Genomic DNA, 14739 nt, shown 5'->3' with positions numbered 1-14739 from the left:
CCGGGTAGAATTATATAATCCATAAAGTGGCGCATAAGAAGCAATTTTGCATATTGATAACAATTTTATTAGAGCAATCAATGTAAACTTTAAAATTCACGACACAATATACAACTGTCACGTATTTTTCAAAAATTCTAAACATCTCATACAAAAAAAACGTATTGCTTAGAAAGACATTATGTGACAACATAATTCCCGATTATTTCTTAGTGCCTCAGAAAGGAATCACTGCTTCAGCATGGACATCAGCGATGACAGCGAATAGTGCACTTACCTAAAGCAAGAGTGTTGACCATAAGGTACTTATGCTGCCATCTCTGATAATCAACCTACATTCTTTAAACTTCATCAAGGATTAAATGAGGTATGTCTCCCTTTCTAAAATAGGATTTAGGACGAGAAAGAGCTTTTAATGGCCTATTCTTGTCCTAGATCTGTAAAGACCAATTCAGAGAGCAATGAGGACATTCAGGGGGCAAAAGCAGGACTGCAACTGAATGTTCAATTAAAAACAACGAACCATTTAAGACAAACATTTTTAATAACTGAATAATAAATAAATTATGCATAACCTAAAATAGTACAGAACCATAGCTCATAAGTTTGAAATAAATGAATATGGCAAATAATATTTCTTACTGTTTAAAATCCTAGCGCTGATTCGGAGAGAATAGAGAATATTGATAGTCATGCAGTTCTATGAAATAGTTCTTGAAGTTGATGTATGTACTCTCGCTGATATACTCAGTGTTCAAAGTCTTCAGATGCTTACTGTGTTAGTTCTTACCTTGACTACGCTAGTTGTAGATGTATAAAAGTTGTGTAACTAGACTTGTTGGTGGATGATTTTATATTAATATACATTTTTTTATTTTTCTCAAACAGTTAGTAATGATCTTACAAAACCCCTCTCTTTTACATGTCTGCACCACTCAAATGTCTTCAAACGTTTCTGACCACTGGGGAATTAAATAATGGAGATCTATCAAAAATCAATAACACTTTTGCAAAGATTCGTTGGAATCTTAAGGAATTCGTCTGGAATTCGTCTGGAATTCGTCTATAAAGCCGAACAATGGATTTTTGGTGTTTCAAAACCCATTGACACTGTATGACTATGTTTAGCTTGTGTTCTGCTCCTCTCTCTTGCCAACCGTCTCTGGAGGAGGGGATCCCTCTCTGAATTGCTCCTCCCAAGGTTTCTTCCATTTTTTCTCCCGTTGGGAGTTTTTCTGGGAGTTTTTCCTTGTCTTCCTTGAGGGTTTAGGTTGGTTGAGGGGCAGTTCTATGGGCGTATGTGAAGCCCTCTGTGACATGCTTGCGTGTAAAAAGGGCTATACAAATACATTTGATTTGATTTGATCAAAACCAGAATTTATGAGTAGAGGGACGTGTGGGTATGAACTTTACGGGTTTTGAAGTTTTGACATTTTTAAACCATGTCAGCGTCAAGACATAACACACAGAGATAACAACTGCTTAATGATGTCTATGCATAAACATATTAGTCTGAGAGAGTAAAATGTCTTTTTACAGAAAAAAACAAAAACAATTTGTTAATGTATTTCCTGTCAGGAACGCTCCAGGACTTGGTGTGGGAGGGTGGTGATGGTGGTTGTGTTCGTCTGTTTGTCTTTTCCCTTCATGAAGAAGGTGAGCAGTTCCCCCTTCCCCTTCACGAAGATTGGCCCCCTGCGGACGAAACGGAAGCCATACTCCTTCAGGATGTCGTAGCAGTCCTCCACCACCTGGGGGCAGCACAGCACCACAGCAGCACAGCAGGGAAAATGACAACTGATTTCAATCCTACATTTGGATAATCTGACTTCTTCTGAAAATACTTCCAGCATGTGTCTAAACTTCAGAAAGGGATGGAACCCGTGTGGGTGTGGGTGTGTGTGTTACCTGGATGTTCCCCATCACCCCAGTAGAACCTGTATGTGTGTGTGTTATCTGGATGTTCCCCATCACCCGAGTATAACCTGTATGTGTGTGTTACCTGGATGTTCCCCATCACCCCAGTAGAACCTGTATGTGTGTGTGTGTGTTACCTGGATGTTCCCCATCACCCCAGTAGAACCTGTATGTGTGTGTGTGTGTTACCTGGATGTTCCCCATCACCCCAGTAGAACCTGTATGTGTGTGTGTGTGTTACCTGGATGTTCCCCATCACCCCAATAGAACCTGTATGTGTGTGTGTGTGTTACCTGGATGTTCCCCATCACCCCAGTAGAACCTGTATGTGTGTGTGTGTGTTACCTGGATGTTCCCCATCACCCCAGTAGAACCTGTATGTGTGTGTGTGTGTTACCTGGATGTTCCCCATCACCCCAGTAGAACCTGTATGTGTGTGTGTGTGTTACCTGGATGTTCCCCATCACCCCAGTAGAACCTGTATGTGTGTGTGTGTGTTACCTGGATGTTCCCCATCACCCCAGTAGAACCTGTATGTATGTGTGTGTGTTACCTGTATGTTCCCCATCACCCCAGTAGACTCCATCCTGCTCGCCACGTTCACTGCATTTCCCCAGATGTCGTAGTGAGGCTTCCGGGCGCCGATCACCCCCGCCAGCACTGGGCCTTTATTCAGTCCTGCAGATGAGAGACACATGAAACACACACACACACACACACTCAGTCACACATACACACACACACTCACAGGCCATACTGACCAATGCGGAGCATGAAGTTGTTGAAGGACTGGCTGTTGAGGTTGGCCAGCGTGACCTTCATGGCCAGAGCGAAGTCTGCCAGGGCGGCCAGGTGCATCCAGCGCTCCAACAACACCTGGTCCTCTAGCTAGGAAACAGGAGGCCTTCATCATCATCATCATTATCCTCCATCCTTGCGGTTGCTGTAGTCATGGTTACCGTGTGGTTGCTGTAGTCATGGTTACCTTGCGGTTGCTGTAGCCGTTGGTGTTGCTCTCCGGGGAGACGCCCGAAGCGGCCATGTAGGTGCTGCCGATCGTCTTGATTTTAGTGATGCACAGAAACTCCGACCTGTCCAGTAACTAGCACACACACACACACACACACAAAGGAACTTAAACCTGTCCAGTAACCAGCACACACAGAAACTCAGACCTGTCTAGTAACTAACACACACAGAAACTCAGACCTGTCTAGTAACTAACACACACAGAAACTCAGACGTGTCTAGTAACTAACACACACAGAAACTCAGACGTGTCTAGTAACTAACACACACAGAAACTCAGACGTGTCTAGTAACTAACACACACAGAAACTCAGACGTGTCTAGTAACTAACACACACAGAAACTCAGACCTGTCTAGTAACTAACACACACAGAAACTCAGACGTGTCTAGTAACTAACACACACAGAAACTCAGACCTGTCTAGTAACTAACACACACAGAAACTCAGACCTGTCTAGTAACTAACACACACACGCTCTTGACTCACGCTGTCGAAGTCAGAGATGATCTCGTTGAGGATCCGGAGGCACTCGATGCCCCCGTTGTTGATGCCCTCCTCCGTGTAGAAGTCTGAGAAGTTGGGGATGGAGGCAAACATCACCCCGATCTCATCGTACGACTGGCTGTACAGCTCCTGGACACCAGAGGGCACAAGCTTTCACCGTCTCATCTGCCTCAAGAACACGTCATCCCTCTTCCCCCCTCACTTCATCTCACCTCACATGCCCTCCCCTTTCACCCCGCCCTCACCTCATCTCTCTTCTTGGTACCCAGGAAGTGTTTGGCCACATGTTCAGGCAGCATGTTGGTGACCAGGGCCTCGTTACGTTCCCTCATGTCCAGCACCTGCTCCTTCTGCTCCTGCACCCCGATCCTCCACAGGAACATCCTGCGAGACTGCCTCTCCACCTGAGGGGACATAGTGTACATAGTACATAGTGTTTGTTTGAAAATTGATGAAAAGAAGGAATTAACTCATGAAATCCAGACAAACTGTTGTCTGTGATCAAATAAAGCAGCTTCATTATTTACCCTATAAATCAGACGCTGTGTGTGTGTATCAAGATGATGATGACTCACATGCCGGGAAAAGTAGTAGAAGCTGATCATCATGATGATAATCATGATGGTCACCAGGTACCTGGAGGGGATTACAGCCGTACTGAGGAGACAGACAGAGGAAGGACATTTTAAGAGTTGAGTAAAACTTACAAGAATTATAAAAAAATAAATACAAAAAAGCTGATAAAATATTAGGAAAGCAACCGATTGCACTCTCCGATTTGGTTACTTTAGACTATGCCTGGTAGCTGAGATGTTACTTTACACTGTACCTGGTAGCTGAGATGTTACTCTACACTGTGTCTGGGAGCTGAGATGTTACTTTACACTGTGTCTGGTATCTGAGATGTAGTTACTTTACACTGTGTCTGGTAACTGAGATGTGGTTACTTTACACTGTGTCTGGTAACTGAGATGTGGTTACTTTACAGTGTCTGGTAACTGAGATGTGGTTACTTTACACTGTGTCCGGTAACTGAGATGTGGTTACTTTCACTGTGTCTAATAGCTGAGATGTGGTTACTTTACACTGTGTCTGGTAACTGAGATGTGGTTACTTTACACTGTGTCTGGTAACTGAGATGTGTTAACTTTACACTGTGTCAGGTTAAAGCTGCACAGACTGGCATTAAATAAACGCTGTGAAGGACATGGACTCCTCTCACCTGGAGAACAGCATGATGTCATACTCTCACCTGGAGAACAGCATGATGTCATACTCTCACCTGGAGAACAGCATGATGTCATACTTTCACCTGGAGAACAGCATGATGTCATACTCTCACCTGGAGAACAGCATGATGTCGTACTCTCACCTGGAGAACAGCATGATGTCATACTCTCACCTGGAGAACAGCATGATGTCATACTCTCACCTGGAGAACAGCATGATGTCATACTCTCACCTGGAGAACAGCATGATGTCATACTCTCACCTGGAGAACAGCATGATGTCATACTCTCACCTGGAGAACAGCATGATGTCATACTCTCACCTGGAGAACAGCATGATGTCATACACATCGTAGATGTCCCTCCAGCTGTAGATGTTGACCGCGCCCGTCGCCACGACGACCAGCAGCATCAGCCCAAGCTTGACAAAGTGGCTGACCTGGACCAGCATGGTGGTTGCCACGAGCAACAGCACCGCCATGATGCTGTAATGTTTGGGGTTTTGGGCGCAGCCTTCATTGCCTAGCGACTGCAGCATGAGGCCAGCGCTGGTGTTGAGGAGAGGGTAGGGGGGCTGGAGGCAGCTCAGCTGGGAAGGGGAGGAGGGGGGAGGAGTCACAACAACATTTCTAAACTAGACGACTTACACCAAGCAGTGATATTAGCCAATCCACATCGACCACACATGCAGGAGGGGGTGAGCTGTGTGAGTTGTGCCTCTGGATAAAAGCGCTTTTTGACATCTGCTGACGTACAAGAAAGTTTTTCTACAATTACAGAAGCTGTCACTGCTACACTCTCCACTGAGCATGTGCTCGCAGGTAACAGAAGAAGCTTTCAGGGTTAGTTGCAGCTGCTCTGTGCTCGTGTGCTAGGTGCCTCTGGTGGCTCCTGGTCCTGCCTGACTGCAAAGCTGACAGGTGGAACAGGCGTCCCAGCAGGCGCCCAGCAGGCAGGCAGACGCCCTGATGCAGTAATGGACCCCTCTGAGAGCTGATACCCAGACACGGGAAGAGGTAATGATGCCTGTGAACACAGGCAGGTTACGACACACACACACACACCAACACTCACACACACAACCACCCACCCACAAAACACACTCTCACAAACACACCCACTTGGACGTACACACACACACACCTACACAAACACAGCAGGACCTACATGCACACTCACAAACACACACACCTGCACGTACACACACACACTCACAACCCCCTGCTCACCATGTCTGCTATCTCAGCCATGGTGAGAACAAAGATGGCCGACATGGCCCAGACGTTTCTTGCCCAGCGCGTCCGATCAATCCACATGGAGAAGGACACCAGCCTCCTGGAGAACACCTGGCGCACACACACACACACACACAAATACATAAACACTAAGGGTGGAACGGTACACTGAAGTCACGGTTCGGTTCATACCGCGGTTCAGACATCACGGTTCGGTACGAGTTCGGTACAACGGAGGGAAAAGCAACACAAACCCAGGTTTCTCTACGAGTGAATACGGCACATTCAGATGGCGTCAAGTGTTTTTTTTGTCCCTATTTGTATGTGTATCTAAAGGCTGGTTAAGCACTGTAGGGAGGAGAAGTTTTTTTTGTCTTGTTCCAGTGATTGGCACACCTGGGAGATGGCGTTGGATATGTTTAGTCATTTAGCACACGCCAGATGCGTTCTGTGCTTTAGCATGTTAGATGTATTTTCACTCACATACCCCACAACTGCTGAACAACGCCGACACACAGTGCTTGTCTTATCCACCACTCTCTCGCCTGTACTACTGTAACTGAATGGGAAACCAAAGTTTTCCCAACTTATGATCTTAAAGAGGCCGGGGGGTCCTCTGTCTCTCGTGTGTCACCACCACTCACCATACTGGTCCTTAGTGCTGCTTATTATCTCTGACTGGCAGCACCAATCAGAGCTTCGGAGCTAAAGCGGGGCTACAGATGAGGTGTCCCTAAAGAACACGAGTATCTAACAGTAGTTCTGCATTACATAAATTAATTTGCACACAAGTTTTTATTTTTTTATTTTTTTTTATTCTCCGTGTAATTTCATGCACTTAACCGTGACGCCCGTACCGTTTGGGTTTAATATGAATACGTGTACTGTTCCACCCCTCATAAACACACACATAAGCACACACACACATGAACACACTCAGAGGCATTTCCATGTGTAGGAATGACATGATGATGTGGTGTGTAGTGTGCACTCACCCTGGGAAAGACAGCAGCCACAGAGCAGATGGTGAGGACCAGCAGCAGACATTGTCCAATGACCAGCGTCACATAGTTCACCACCAGCCTGTCACAGATGGACAGGTCAGCTCCACACCAGTGCAGGCTGGAGTATATAGCATATCGTGTATAATACATAGTATCCAGGCTACAGTGTGCAGTATATAGTGTGCAGTGTGCTGTGTGTCATGTGTGCAGTATATAGTGTGCAGTGTGTCATGTGTGCAGTATATAGTGTGTAGTGTGTCAGGTGTGCAGTATATAGTGTGCAGTGTGTCATGTGTGCAGTATATAGTGTGCAGTGTGCAGTATGTAATGAGCAGTGTGCAGTATGTAGTGTGCTGTGTGTCATGTGTGCAGTATGTAGTGTGCAGTGTGCTGTGTGCAGTATAGTGTGTAGTATGTAGTGTGCAGTGTGCAGTATGTCGTGTGCAGTATATAGTGTGCAGTGTGCAGTATGTAGTATGCAGTGTGCAGTGTGCAGTATGTCGTGTGCAGTATATAGTGTGCAGTGTGCAGTATGTAGTATGCAGTGTGCAGTGTGCAGTATGTCGTGTGCAGTATATAGTGTGCAGTGTGCAGTATGTAGTATGCAGTGTGCAGTATGTCGTGTGCAGTATATAGTGTGCAGTATGTAGTATGCAGTGTGCAGTATGTCGTGTGCAGTATATAGTGTGCAGTGTGCAGTGTGCAGTATGCAGTGTGCAGTGTGCAGTATGTCGTGTGCAGTATATAGTGTGCAGTGTGCAGTATGTAGTATGCAGTGTGCAGTATGTCGTGTGCAGTATATAGTGTGCAGTGTGCAGTATGTAGTATGCAGTGTGCAGTGTGCAGTATGTCGTGTGCAGTATATAGTGTGCAGTGTGCAGTATATAGTATGCAGTGTGCAGTGTGCAGTGTGGGGCCCTCACAGGGGGTCTATGAGCGCCTGCATGGCAGCCACCAGCAGCAGCACTAGGCAGCAGCAGCAGAAGGCCAGGCCGCTCTGAGTCTCCCTCTCAGCAGAATAGCGCTCCTCCAGGCCCACGTCCAGGAAGCGCAGAGATACCGGGCTGAAGCGCTGGGAGGAGGCCCTGGGGGGAGAGAGGGGGGGGGGAGGAGGGAGAAGGAGGGAGAAGGAGGGAGAGGAGGAGAGAAGGAGGAGAGGGGAGAGAAGGAGGAGAGGGGGAGAGAGGGAGGGGGGACAGGGGGAGAGAGGGAGGGGGGAGGAGGGACAGGGGGAGGGGGGAGGAGAGGGGAGAGAGGGAGGAGAGGGGAGTGAGGGAGGAGAGGGGAGAGAGGGAGGGGGGAGAGGGGGAGGAGGGACAGAGGGGGAGAGAAGGAGGAGAGAGAGGGAGGGGGGAGAGGGGGAGGAGGGAGAGAGAGGGAGGGGGGAGAGGGAGAGAGGGGGAGAGAGGGAGGGGGGAGGAGGAGGGAGAGAGGGGGAGAGGAAGGGGGGAGACAGGGAGGAGAGGGGAGAGAGGGAGGAGAGGGGGCACAGAGGGGAGAGAAGGAGAGAGAGGGAGGGGGAGAGGGGGAGAGGGGGAGGAGGGAGAGAGAGGGAGGAGGGAGAGGGAGAGAGGGAGGAAGGAGAGAGGGGGAGAGAGGGAGGGGGGAGGAGGGACAGGGGGAGAGAGGGAGGGGGGGAGGGACAGGGGAAGAGAGGGAGGGGGGAGGAGGGACAGGGGGAGAGAGGGAGAAAGGATGGCCAAACACTGTCTGTTTTAGAGAGGAAATGATCGCACTCTAACCCATTCACACACATACACCCTTACAGACACACACTTATACCCACATCCACACACTTACAAACCCACACACACACTCACACACATACTCACACACACACATACTCACGTCTCCTGGCTCTCTCTCTCCAGTAGCTGCAGATGCAGGAGCTTGTTGAGTTCCTGTTCATTCTCTTGGTTGTTCGTCTGCTTCCTGTACGCCATCTTGTTTCCCGTTGGGCTTGCCACCTTGAGGTCAGGGCCACAGAGAGCAGTCTGGTGTGTGTGTGTGTGCATTAGTGTGTAAGTGTGTTCTACTGATGCCTGATGTGTGCGGCTCAGGTGAAAGGTCAGGGGTCGTAGTTCAGGAGTACCTGTTTAGACTGGGGGGGCTGCACAGAGCCTGAGCTCCCATTGGTCACCTTGGTGTTCACCAGCTGGGGAGAGCTTCTATTGGACACTGGCTTCTGGGAGGAGACAGAGAGAGAGGGATGGAGGGAGGAAATTTAGTTTTTTGTTGTTTTTGACAACAAAAGTAGTCAGTGAGTGTAGTGCTGCTTGTGTCTCACTGTGTTGCTGATCGGTTGGGACTTGGCCTGGTGGCGTATCAGGTAGGTGATGATGCCTCTCTCCAGGAGGTACTCACACCTCTCCCCTCCGTTCCCCTCCTCCAGCTCGAACTCTCCACTCAGACACTCCATGGTGCTCTGTGAGATGTGCACACGCCTGGGACACACACATCAGACACACACTAAGTTATACCTCCTCCAACCATCCCCACTGCCCTCTTGAGATTGACAGTGTATGTCTCCCAGGTGTGTCTGACCCAGGTGTGTCTCTCCCAGGTGTGTCTGACCCAGGTGTGTCTGACCCAGGTGTGTCTGACCCAGGTGTGTCTGACCCAGGTGTGTCTGACCCAGGTGTGTCTGACCCAGGTGTGTCTGACCCAGGTGTGTCTCACCCAGGTGTGTCTCACCCAGGTGTGTCTCTCCCAGGTGTGTCTCACCCAGGTGTGTCTGACCCAGGTGTGTCTGACCCAGGTGTGTCTGACCCAGGTGTGTCTCTCCCAGGTGTGTCTGACCCAGGTGTGTCTGACCCAGGTGTGTCTCTCCCAGGTGTGTCTCACCCAGGTATGCCTCCAGACTCCATCTTGTTGGCGACGGTGACATCGGTGGACCAGACGTCAAACTGCCACCTCTTCTGGCCCAGCACGCCCCCCAGCACGGTGCCTGTGTGCACGCCCACACGCATGTCCACCTCCGTCTGGGTCGTCTCACGCACGTACCTGGGGGGGGGTCACAACCTGGGCTCATCATCCATGGTTCAGCCTCGCCTCTCGCCTTCCTTTCCTCTCGTCTCTCTCTTTCTTTCCCCTACCCTGCTCCTCCACCTCCAGCTCTCCTCCCCTCCTCCCCCTCCAGCTCTCCTCCCTCCACCCTCCTCCCTCCCCCCCTCCTCCCTCCCCCTCCTCCCTCCCCCCTCCTCCCTCCCCTCCCCCCTCCTCCCCTCCCCCCTCCCCCCTCCTCCCTCCCTCCCCCCTCCCTTCCCCCCTCCTCCCTCCTCCCTCCCCTCCCCCCTCCCCCCTCCTCCCTCCCCCCTCCTCCTCCCTCCTCCCCTCCCCCCTCTCTTACGAGATGGCGTCCACCATGGCCAGTCCCATCATGATGGAGCAGGCGGCGTGGTCGGCACGGTAATCAGGCAGGCCACAGATGCAGTAGTAACAGTCTCCCAGGATCTTGATCCTCAGCTGGTGGTGTTTCTGGGTAACGCAGAGGGTGTTACAGGTAGACAGACAGGCAGAAAGATAGGCAGGCAGGCAGACAGACAGGCAGCTTACATCGGCCAGCTTGTCGAAGCGAGCAAACAGCTCGTTGAGTAGCTTGACCAGCTCCTGGGCGCTGCAGGCGGAGGAGAGCTGGGTGAAGCCCACGATGTCTGCAAACAGGATGCTGAGGGGGAGGAGATGGGTGGGGAGAAGGGAGGACAAAGGGGGGAGAAAGGGATGGGGTAGAAAGAATTTCAAAAGCAACTTAAATTTGAACCTGTGACCTTGTAGTGAGCTATACCCATTCCCCTGCGTCTTCTTATGGTGTGCGCACCATGTGCTTGGCATGTGCTTGGCATGTGCTTGGCGTGTGCTTGGCGTGTGCTGACCTGACGTTTTCGTGGCGGTACATGTACATGGTGTTGAACTGCTGCTGTGTGTCCTTCTGTTCCTGCATCCCCTGCAGCATCTCGTCTGCTATGTGCTTAGGCAGGATGGACAGCAACAACTCCTCCTGCACACACACACACACACACACACACCACACATGTATACACATACTCACTCACAGACGGGGAGAGAGAGGGAGAAAGGGGGAGACTAGCGTGAGTTTTCTATAGGCATTCCTGACAGGAAGTGTTCGCCATGGAAATGCCAAACCGTCGGAAGACTCCTTTGAAATCACTCTCTCCTCTCCTCCTTCACTATCTCTCCTCTCCTCCTTCACTGTCTCTCCTCTCCTCCTTCACTGTCTCTCCTCTCCCCCTTCACTGTCTCTCCTCTCCTCCTTCACTGTCTCTCCTCTCCCCCTTCACTGTCTCTCCTCTCCTCCTTCACTGCTTGCTCAGCAGCACTACTCCACCACAGCAGACAGACAGCAGACAGTCAGAGATCATGACATGTGTTACATGAACACACCTAGAGCTCTGCATCTACAGAACTAGACGGTGAGCCTTTTCCTGTGTCCACCTACTGGATCTGCCGCCATCTCTATCTTAATGTCTATTGTTAACTCTGTCTCTCTCTCGCTCTTTCTCTAAGAGATGCTCAGATTACTGAGACAGGTACAGGCAATCAGTTTAATCAGAAAAACACAATTCAAACGGAACAGGCAGAGGAGAAAGAAGTTAAGATCTACTGTTGATTTATTTGCTTGTAGAATGTTTGCTTGATACAGCTTTCCTCCACGCACACTGTTGAACATGTAACATATCCACTTAAAGACAACAACAGCCTCTCCCTGAGTATCAAACCCAGTCAGGGGAAACACAGTGTCATTAGAGCAGACCTAGGTGTTCCACCGCTACCCAGAGTGTGTGTGTGTGTGTGGATGTGTGAGAAAGGGAGAGCTTAGGGAAAAGGGTAGCTCATTAGTTACAGACATGCTCTTTACTTAGATCTTATTTGCCCATTTGCCTTTAACTTTCCAGGCATGCAAACTAACACATACACACATACACACACACACACATACAGATACACATGAAGACACCCACACACCTGCTGGGTGCTCTGGTCCTGCAGGGTGAGTTTGACCTCCAGCGACTGGCGTGCCTCCAGGAAGGCCGCTCTGTACTTTCTGTCGGCCATGAAGTAGGACACCACGCCCATGGCAACCGCACACACGTACAGAACCAGGTTAGCTAGGAGCTGGAGGTGGGGGGGTGAGAGGGAGTGGGGGGAGAGGGAGAGGGGGGAGAGGGGGGAGAGGGAGTCAGGGGGGGTGGAGAGGGAGAGGTGAGAATGAGAAAAGGGGAAGGGGAGAAATAACATCCCAGGTTCTACTAAAACAAAATTGATGACGTACATTTTAGATCAGCAATAGAATAACTGAGAGGTCATGGGGTTCGAGGTCATGGGGTGAGAGGTCATGGGGTTCGAGGTCATGGGGTGAGAGGGCATGGGGTTCGAGGTCATGGGGTGAGAGGTCATGGGGTGAGAGGTCATGGGGTGAGAGGTCATGGGGTGAGAGGTCATGGGGTGAGAGGTCATGGGGTGAGAGGTCATGGGGTTTGAGGTCATGGGGTGAGAGGGCATGGGGTGAGAGGTCATGGGGTGAGAGGTCATGGGGTGAGAGGTCATGGGGTTCGAGGTCATGGGGTGAGAGGGCATGGGGTGAGAGGTCATGGGGTTCGAGGTCATGGGGTGAGAGGGCATGGGGTGAGAGGTCATGGGGAGATAGAAGCTGTGAAGCTGCCCAGCAGATTACATCTCTATCAGAAAGGAGGATTCTGTCTAACCATCCATCTAGGCACTTGGATTGTGGTGGGGTGTGGAGGATGACATGTTTAGGTTCAACATCACTGTGAAAGATCAGATATCACACTGACAAACAAAAGTGTCAAGTGTGTGTGTGTGTGTCCATACCTGTCTGACCAGCATGGTGCCCTTCAGGTTGTCCTGGAGACTGCGCATAATGGTGATGCCGTGAACCAGCGTGTGAATCCCGCACGAGAGCGTACTGAGAAGCAGCAGGGGCACGAGCTTCAGCGGCAGGGTGAGAAAGCACGAGAAGCAGAAGAACATCTGCCAGCCTACAGCATCGCTCGACCGCGGGGAACTCTGGTAGTTCAGACCCAAGTAGCACAGTACGTGCACGGCTATCATCAGCCAGAGTAAGTAGGGGACCGCGCCACGGGTAACCGGAGATGCGGGAAGTTTGCCCAGACGACAAACTGTGTAAAGAGCGATATCCGCGGTCAGACCTACAGCCGCAACTACAATCATTGCCAACTTTTCTTGTGAGTACACCACCGCGCACATGATGATGATGTAGCAGTTGAAAAGTGCGGCAAACATCATGAGCACGAGGAGGGTTTCCTGCCGCTGTCTTCTGAAATATATCTGGTAGAGCAGCTCGAGGGATTCTGGCGAAAAGGTTAGTCGCATTACGCGCGGGAGACACAGACAGCAACCGGACTTGCGCACGGTTACCCTGTGCGTTATACCCGTTCCGTGCCCGTGTCCATTCTCGGTAGGTTGTTCTTTGTCCATACCGCTGTAAACCCGATTCAGCGACATTCTGGCTTGAGAATCGGTCCAATTAGAGTTACGGTAATCCTTTCCTTCTTGAAGTAACACTGATTTCCACGGTTTGCGTTATCCCGGTGCACGCGTCAAGAGCCTATTCTCGCTTCTGACTTCCATCTTACTTCACTGACCCTACCCTCAATGATTTATTTCGGAGTAATATAGATAAAAACCGTCACGCATCATTCACCAGAAACAGGCTTTTTAGTCTCCTGACCGAACCAAACTACCGATCCAGAGGCGTCATCAATTTGGTAAAAGAAAAAAAAGGCCTAATTGTTTTTACATATAATGAACCCCTTCTTACAATTAGCTTCAAATCGCCAAACTTTTTTTCATAAGCAGATCAACCAACTTGCAGTCATGTATCAAAAATATGGCTTCATTTGTCTTTCTGAACGCAAATAGCCGTTTGCAGTGCATGGCGCGAGCAGTTAACAGCAGGCTTGAAGTCACCCGCCTACTGCATCCCGATCACACAGAAGTGCGATTGGCCCTCCGTTTCCATGGTAAAACTCACAGTCTCGCTGTGAGACTCGTTGTATTGTCATACAATATACTTTGTTGTCGTTTTACATCACTGACATATTTGGTGAGCAAAATACTGTTTAAAAGTTTTCTGTTGTTCGCTACACGGGCAAAAATCACAGCTGATTGCCCATTCACTTACGCCCATGTCGTTCACCTACCGTTGAGATGTTTTTAAACGCTACAAATTCAGATCTCGGTAAATCATTAAAACCATTACTCGGTGTTGTCTTAAACTTCCATTTTGGATCCTTGAAAAGAAGACTTGACCTTGTTCTGGCAGAAAATAGAAAACGTTTTGAGCGTGTATCCTTTTAATTAATTAAGTTATAAAATGGAAACGTGGAAATGAAAACGGACCTAGCCTACTTGTTCTCAAGTAAAAATGATTATTCAATTCTCGAGCAGTTGATCTTCTTCCTGTCTCTCCCCCTGTCTCTCCCTCCCCCCACCATCCTTCTTTCCCTAATTAGAACGTCCTCTTCCAGTGTTGCTTCACAGTTGAAACTAAAGTAATGACATTGTTATGGCGCTGTTATTGTGTGTTTATGTTTGGCGGCAGGGGAGTTGAGGGCAGGGGAGTAGGGAGGGCCGTCGTCACTAACAGGCACACCATCAAACACAAACAAACGCAGACTGCTTCACACTTTATTATTATCATGTGTTTAGTTTCACAGTTCATAACATCTGCGTAATAACCAGACATCACAACAGTGTGATTGTTATGCCCTCCCCCATTAACCCCTCCCCCAAATCCTCCATCACCTCCCCCTCCCT

General features: G+C 49.5%; 1 protein-coding gene across 1 annotated transcript; it reads right to left on the bottom strand.

Annotated features, from left to right (window-relative positions):
* Positions 1-101: 101 nt before the first annotated feature.
* Positions 102-14701, bottom strand: adcy3b (adenylate cyclase 3b). The gene is made up of 20 exons (XM_084699358.1): positions 12772-14701; positions 11905-12054; positions 10794-10918; positions 10477-10588; positions 10271-10398; positions 9766-9924; positions 9209-9365; positions 9014-9106; positions 8770-8888; positions 7845-8006; positions 6913-7000; positions 5912-6028; positions 5006-5271; positions 4029-4110; positions 3699-3857; positions 3436-3582; positions 2903-3019; positions 2679-2805; positions 2471-2595; positions 102-1751 (listed from the first exon to the last, which is right to left on the bottom strand). Exons 1-20 carry the CDS (start codon positions 13423-13425, stop codon positions 1575-1577), a joined length of 3264 nt encoding a protein of 1087 aa, XP_084555484.1. The 5' UTR covers positions 13426-14701; the 3' UTR covers positions 102-1574.
* Between the last annotated feature and the right edge of the window lie 38 nt (positions 14702-14739).

This window comes from Hypomesus nipponensis, chromosome 6 (assembly GCF_054491055.1).
Source record: "Hypomesus nipponensis isolate SF chromosome 6, ASM5449105v1, whole genome shotgun sequence".
NCBI classification, from domain to species: Eukaryota; Metazoa; Chordata; class Actinopteri; order Osmeriformes; family Osmeridae; genus Hypomesus; species Hypomesus nipponensis.
The sequence above is the reverse complement of the archived record's forward strand: the minus strand, read 5'-3'. Positions and strand labels throughout refer to the sequence as shown.